The sequence below is a fragment of the Xyrauchen texanus genome, chromosome 19 (assembly GCF_025860055.1).
Source record: "Xyrauchen texanus isolate HMW12.3.18 chromosome 19, RBS_HiC_50CHRs, whole genome shotgun sequence".
Taxonomy (NCBI): domain Eukaryota; kingdom Metazoa; phylum Chordata; class Actinopteri; order Cypriniformes; family Catostomidae; genus Xyrauchen; species Xyrauchen texanus.
Genome location: NC_068294.1, coordinates 43,233,106 through 43,240,552, shown reverse-complemented (window position 1 = coordinate 43,240,552; position 7,447 = coordinate 43,233,106). Strand labels below are relative to the sequence as shown.

Sequence of the window (7,447 nt, the reverse complement as noted above, 5' to 3'; positions counted from 1 at the left end):
CTATTTTTGGGGGTTTACATCTTGTGGCTATAGGCTACTTTTGAAACAGTGACTATTTTAACGTGTACAAATTGGCCTCCATTCACATCCACTGTGAGTGCCTCACTGTAACCCAAATTTATGCTACATGTATTTAGCTGGTAAGCCTATAATAAGCTATTTAGTGTCAGGTTCCAATTTTGACAACGTACCCCTTATTATGAGACAACATGCCCCACTTTATTAAGTCAACGCGTGTTAAATTAACTGTATCTTTGTTATTGAGCAATAGCAGTGGACATTTTCAATAGCTTTTTTGTTGTCAAGCTTCAAGGTATGTGTCTATACACCTATATCCCCTATTTCAGTGCTGTGCTTTTATATCACAAATGCATCGTCAAGGGTGTAATACTGTAAACTGTTGATAATTTAATGGACTGCAGGGTGTGTTAGCAGCATTTGTTGGCTCACAGAAGTGTTTGTGGGGGAGGTGACCAAGATCAGCAGGACTGTGTCTCAATGCTGCTGTAGAAATGCATCACTACTGCATGAGCTGACGTGCTGTCAAGAGTGTGTGTGTGCAGTGTGTGTGTGTGTGTGTGTGAGTGAGAGAGAGAGAGGGAGAGAGAGAGACTCATTATAATGCTTCATTTTTCTGTCATGTTAATGGTTCCCTCTTAATGTTAATGTGAATAATCTGGTGATGAAACGTACACTATGATTTATAATTTGTGAGATGGATTATCCTTAGAATGGTCTCACTATCTCTTTAAGCAAAGTGGGGTCTCGGAAAAAGACCCCTTCTGCTGTAAAGCGGTTACCGTGGCAACAGGCATCCTCTCTGGAGTGGCTACTTCTGCTGCCTGACAACATCACCCCTCCCCCCCACACCTCTCTTTCTCAAACATTTCTCTCTCTTTCTCAAGCCCCTACATAGACTTGTGCTTCTACATGTCTTTTTTGTTTCTCACAATCCTGTTAATGTTAAATAAATGTGCTGGTTTACACAGTAATTTATCAGATTACACTTGATCATGTATAGACCCTCCCTCACACATACATCCCCACACAGCCCCACCCTGGATGATATCACACACGCTATCTAACCGCCCCCTCTGGTGTTCACAATACATCCATGCACCCACAGGCATATTCTTAGATATATTTGTGTATCTTACACACACAGATGTACACAAAAAGGTCAAATCCTGCCTCTAGAATATGCCATTGCAGTAAGATATTCTGTAAAGTATTCTCTCAATAATTGCACATTTTTAAATATTTTTGTATTACACGCAGAACTGATCTTAGGCTTATTCTTGTAGCAAATGAAACACCCTGTTATTAACTTCATTATTAAACCTATTAACCCAGTAAACATATACACTTCAGCACTACATGAACTGTGTATTTGTCGCATTTATAAAAGGACTATAAGCACTGAATACCTTTTTATTTCCACAAAGTGCACAAACAATAGACCGTGTGTGGATGTGTTGTTCATATGGAATTTTACAGTATGAATTGTGATCAGCTGCCCAAACTGAGCATGAAATTCAACAGGTCTGAAGTGAACGGAGGGCCCTGTGAATATATATCTAGTGTGAAAAAATGCATTTGTATATGTTAGCATTGACTGCATGTGAGGTGTGTGGGTTTTTCTTCAACTTTGGGCACTTTTAGCACTGAATTTCTAGAAAGTAACGTCTCGTTAAAATGCTTTGCACACTCTCGCTAGTTTACTTAATTGGTCTATTAACAATGTCCAACTGTATATGTACATGAATCACAGGAGATTTGACATTTTTGTCATGTAAATTCCCACCAGAGTGTCATTTCAGTCATATTTCATCTCAAGCATGCTCTTCACTGACACTTTTGTGCAGTTGGTTGACAAGAAAACTAACATCTGAAAAAACTTTATTAGAGGCAAAATTGTTGGTATGGTCACAACTGATGATGTCATCATCATGGGACAGTCGTACTATTTATTTTTTTAAAATTATTTTTATAGTTTAATATTGAAATTCCGGGTCTGGGACAAGGATAAAACAATAAGTTCTGTACATAAAAGGAATGTGTTAAGTACCACAAAAATTTGATAAAGGCCTAGTAAAACATTTCCAAGTCACTTTTAATGTGACCTTCATAAACCAAATTGTAAAAAGTGGAAATTTGTAAAGGTTAACAACTCAACCCATGGCACATGAAGTTGAAAAAACACCCATATATAAATGTAACTATATTTTCTGTGAGACTGTGTCATCTAAAAGACACTTGCTGTTTGTGGCCCAGTCTGAGGTGCCCTCATGTTTCTGTTTTATATCTGAAGATTATGATTATTAATATTTGAAATCATTTTAAGGATATGGAAATAGGACAGAGGCGGCTGCGAGCAGAACCTAATCCCTGGATTACACAGACCCTGAACAACGTAAGATGCATTTCTATCTCTCTCTCTCTCTCTCTCTCTCTCTCTCTCACACAGACACTCACACACACAGACACACACACACAAACACATACTATATATATATATATATATATATATATATATATATATATATATATATATATATATATATGTGCTGCATATTCAGGACACATGCAGTGAAATATATAGAAAGGATTTCTGCATGAATACCAAGATGAACAAAGATAACTGGACTTGTCACACTTTTATATTCTCTCTCCTCTCTCTCTCTCTCTCTCACTCTCACTCACTCACTCACACACACACACACACACACACACAAATTGTTGCTGTATATTCAGGGCACATGCAGTGAAATATTTAGAAAAGATTTCTGCATGAATACCAAAATGAACAAAGATAAATGGACATGTCCCACTTTTATATTCTCTCTTCACACGCACACACACACACACGCACATGCATGCACTCTGTGAGTTTTATTAGCACGCTCATGCAGAGTGAGAAAGACATAAATGAGATGACATTATTTGCATGCAGAGACAATCATAATATAAGATTGGACGGCATCTGTGAGTGTGTGCATGAGAATTGGTAGAGAGAGAAAGAGCAAGAGAACAAGAGTGGAAAGAATAATCAATGTTACAGTGGATTTGCTGTTTGTACTTGAACTCTGGTAAAGTTGTGCAGTGCCAACACACATGCAGTAGTTTGATTCTTAACACCTTAAAGCACAATGGCCCACAAATAGTATTTGAATGTTCAAGCCACACATAAATATGAATTGCTTCCATTGCTTCAGAGAATTATTTGATTTTAAATGGGAAAACAAAAGATGTCAAATTGAGTCATATTTAGTATTTCTTAATTTGTCTAAGGTAGGAGACATCCTAAGCTTTCAATAAAGGCATAATGACATGTTAAATGGCATTTAAGTCATAAATATATATATAAAAAGAAGAAATCCAGATTTAAAGATCCTCTTTACCCATATTCATCCTAAATTCATCCTAATTCATCCCTGTAAAACAATACATTGTACAGTACACTATAATAACAATACATAGCAATACACCAATTACAAAAAAGTTCCTATGATATACAAAAGGCTAATATATGAAATCCTTGAACATGCTAGTTTTTGTTTGAAAGAGCATTGTGAGACCGGTCTGTGGATGCGGTTCAGTCCGACTCCATTCTCTGAGCTGCAGTGGTTTTAGCAGAGTGACACTTTAATGGAGAGGAGGACTCATGGGCACTTGCATGAGTTTCTATGGAGGACGAAACCTGCAAAAATAATAAATAAATAAATATAATAATAAGAAGAAAATAAAGGAATACATGTCTTGATAAAACAAATATAATTCGTTTTTAATTACATTTATTCCTGAATTTATTATTGTATGACTTTTTTTTTTGCCTTTATTATTATTATTATTATTTTTTTTTTTTTTTGTTTTTTGTTTTTTTTTAGTGCGTTACTTTATTTTTATATTTATTTATTCCCACATGTATTTATTTCCATATTTAAATATTCCCACATTTATTTATTCTTCCATTTCTGTCTCTTGTATTATGATGATTATGTGGGCGGGTCCTGCTTACCATTGGTTTATCGTAGATTAAAGCGTGTGCTCGATTACTCTTGACTTGTTTTGATGTGACGTCAGCCATTTCTCGTGTAAACTATTGCTGACGCGACTAGATTTATAATTGATATAAGAAAACGTTTAGAAAACGTTATATTTGGTTTTACTAATATCCCCTCAAATAAAAGGAAAGAATACTATATAATAAATTTAATTTTAATTTTTGCTGTATGTTTCTCTTTCTATATATATATATATATATATATATATATATATATATATATATATATATATATATATATATATATATATATATATTATTGCAGTTTTTACTGTATATTGACTTTGTTTGAAGTTTAATTAAAAAAACAAAGATAAAAATAATAAAAATATAAACAAATAAAAAATATAGCTGACGCTTCACATATAAGTGTATAAATAATTAAGTGTATAAAACATATATATATATATATATAAATGTATAAATAAATAAACGTATATGGGTAAATATATATATGGATATAAATATATGTAGGAAGAAATAAATATAAAAATAAATGAACACACAAATAAAAAAATAAAAACAATGCAAAATAAACGAATAAATAAATAAAAGTTAAAAATAATAAAATAATACATTAAATAATACAAAAAATAATCAAGGAAAAATGTGATACAAAAATAAATTCAGGAATAAATTGAATTAAAAACGAATTATATTTGTTTTATCAAGACATTTATTCCTTTATTTATTTTCTTATTATTATATATATGTATTTATTTGTTTGTTGTTTTTGCAGGTTTGGGCATCCATAAGTTCCAGGCTTCAGATGATGATCTTTGACAGCTGCTTGTGACAGTTTGTGTAATGCAATTGCTCTGGTTCAAAACTATACTGAAAATATTGACTTCAGCCCTGAAAGGGGTTAAGAAATTTATTTACAATACTGGTTTTAAAATGAGTGTGTGTTCATGGCTTTAACTGTGCAATGCTTGTCTGAACAGAGAATATAACAGAAGACACTGTCAGTGAATCTTGCACTGCAGTTCATACGGAGGCCGCTATGTGTCACTCTTGTTCCACTAGCTGAGTCAAATAGGGGCGTCTTCTCCTCTTTATGACCAGCCCTCCCTCCCTCCCTCTCTCTCTCTCTCTCTCTCTCTCTCTCTCTCTCTCTCTCTCTCTCTCTCTCTCTGTCTGTGTTCTTCTCTCACTCTATCTCTTGTATTCAACATCTTCACTGGACTGGATGTCGGATTCAGTTATCAAAAACCATCTAGTATTTTGTGGAATATCAAATGGGTGCTCTTTTTTTATTTGTTTGGTTTTTTGTCATTGACTCAAAGCATTGAGGCTTTTGAAAGGATGCATTAATTGGTTCCTAGTGTGAGGATTTACCGTCGCAATGGTTTTATCCTGATGACATAGAAGGAATGTTGGGCTGTTTCCTTCAGTCTCTGATCGCCGCCTGAAACGGATCCGGTGCTTAATCGGAACTATAAGATCCTCTGATCCATTTTGATGATATTTTTTCAGCGTTATCCTGTGGAGTTAGAGACGAGTAACCATGTTTATATGCAAACCAGCGTGCTTTTCATTCGCTTTGGCCTGCCATATCTTGGGGATTGTGACGGGACAGATCTCATACAGTGTGTTGGAGGAGGTGAAACAGGGCACCACAGTCGGTAATATAGCTAAAGATGTTAACCTTTCTGGAAAAGACCTGCACTCACGGGGCTTCCGTATCGTATCTGGCTCCAAAAAGCAGTATTTTAGTGTCAATACAGAGACGGGCGCTCTGCAAGTGAGCGAACGGATAGATCGAGAGGAGCTTTGCGCAGGCGCACTCTCATGCTCCGTTAATCTGGAAGCCGTGGTAAACAATCCACTGCAGCTATACCGGGTAAGAATAAATATCCTCGACATAAATGACAACTCTCCGGTGTTTCCAATGAGCTCTGTAGTCATTAATGTTAGTGAAAGCACAGCGCCCGGTGTGCGCTTTCCTCTGGAGAGCGCGCATGACGCAGATATTGGAGTGAATTCCGTCAAAACGTATAAGCTTACAACCAATGATTTCTTCACTCTAGATGTACAAACTCATAGTGATAAGACAGTCTCCGCTGAATTAGTACTTCAGAAGATTTTAGATAGAGAGAAAACCCCAAGGCTTGAATTCACAGTCACTGCTGTTGACGGCGGGACGCCCGCCAGGTCAGGAACCGTCATGATCGAGGTTAATGTGATAGATAACAATGACAACGCACCAGTGTTTAGTAAATCATTGTATAAAGTCTCGATAGCCGAGCACGCGCCAGTTGGCACTACAGTAATACGAGTGCAGGCTGGAGATCCAGATGAAGGGTTAAATGGAGAGATAGTTTACTCTTTTATCAGTCGGACGCCTCAAAATATTCTGGGAAAGTTTGGTATTGACGCGCAAAGTGGAGATGTAAAAATCAAAGGTGATATTGATTATGAGGAGAATAACGCATTTGAGATCAGAGTTCAAGCCACCGATAAAGGTCAGGTGACTATGTCGGGCCATACTAAGCTTTTGATAGAAGTCCTAGATATTAACGACAACCCTCCAGATGTGACCGTAACGTCACTTTTTAGCCCAGTAGAGGAAAGCGCGGGGAAGGGCACGGTCATTGCGTTGATGACGGTGTCAGATCCAGACTCGGGTAAAAATGGAGCAGTGCGCGTTGGTCTTGCGGGGTCCAGTCCATTTAAATTACAGTCGTCGTTTCAGAATTATTATTCATTGGTTTTAGATGCCGGACTGGACCGGGAAATCGTATCCGAGTATAACATCACAGTCATTGCTGAAGACGAAGGGTCACCGTCCATGTCCAGAGCTAAAGTAATACATGTGCATGTCGCTGACGTGAATGACAACGCGCCTCGCTTCTCAAATCCTGTAGCGTACGCGTATCTGCGCGAAAACAGCCAAGTAGGGGCGATTATATCCACACTGACGGCTTCTGATGCAGACATCATGGACAACGCACACATAACATACTCTTTACTGCAAAGCTCTGTTAAGGATACGCCCATTTCTGCGCTCCTAAAAGTAAACGCACTGACGGGAGAGATCGAGAGCATGCAGTCTTTTAACTATGAGGAGATCAAAACGTTTCAGTTTAAAGTTCAGGCCACAGACTCTGGTGTTCCTCCTCTGAGCAGTAACGTGACTGTAAATGTGTTTATCCTGGATGAGAATGACAACAGTCCCGCGATTCTCGCGCCCTATTCCGAGCTCGGTTCCGTGAACACCGAGAACATTCCCTATTCTGCTGAGGCGGGCTACTTTGTGGCCAAGATCAGGGCTGTAGATGCAGACTCTGGTTACAATGCGCTGCTGTCTTACCACATCTCTGAACCCAAAGGAAACAATCTGTTCGAATCGGAACCAGCAGCGGGAGATCAGGACTAAGAGGA

The 7,447-nt window shown here is 37.4% G+C and overlaps 1 protein-coding gene across 1 annotated transcript; it reads left to right on the top strand.

Annotated features, from left to right (window-relative positions):
- Positions 1 to 5,570: 5,570 nt before the first annotated feature.
- Positions 5,571 to 7,442, top strand: LOC127659824 (protocadherin alpha-2-like). The gene has a single exon (XM_052149772.1). It carries the CDS (start codon positions 5,571 to 5,573, stop codon positions 7,440 to 7,442), a length of 1,872 nt encoding a protein of 623 aa, XP_052005732.1.
- Positions 7,443 to 7,447: the final 5 nt, after the last annotated feature.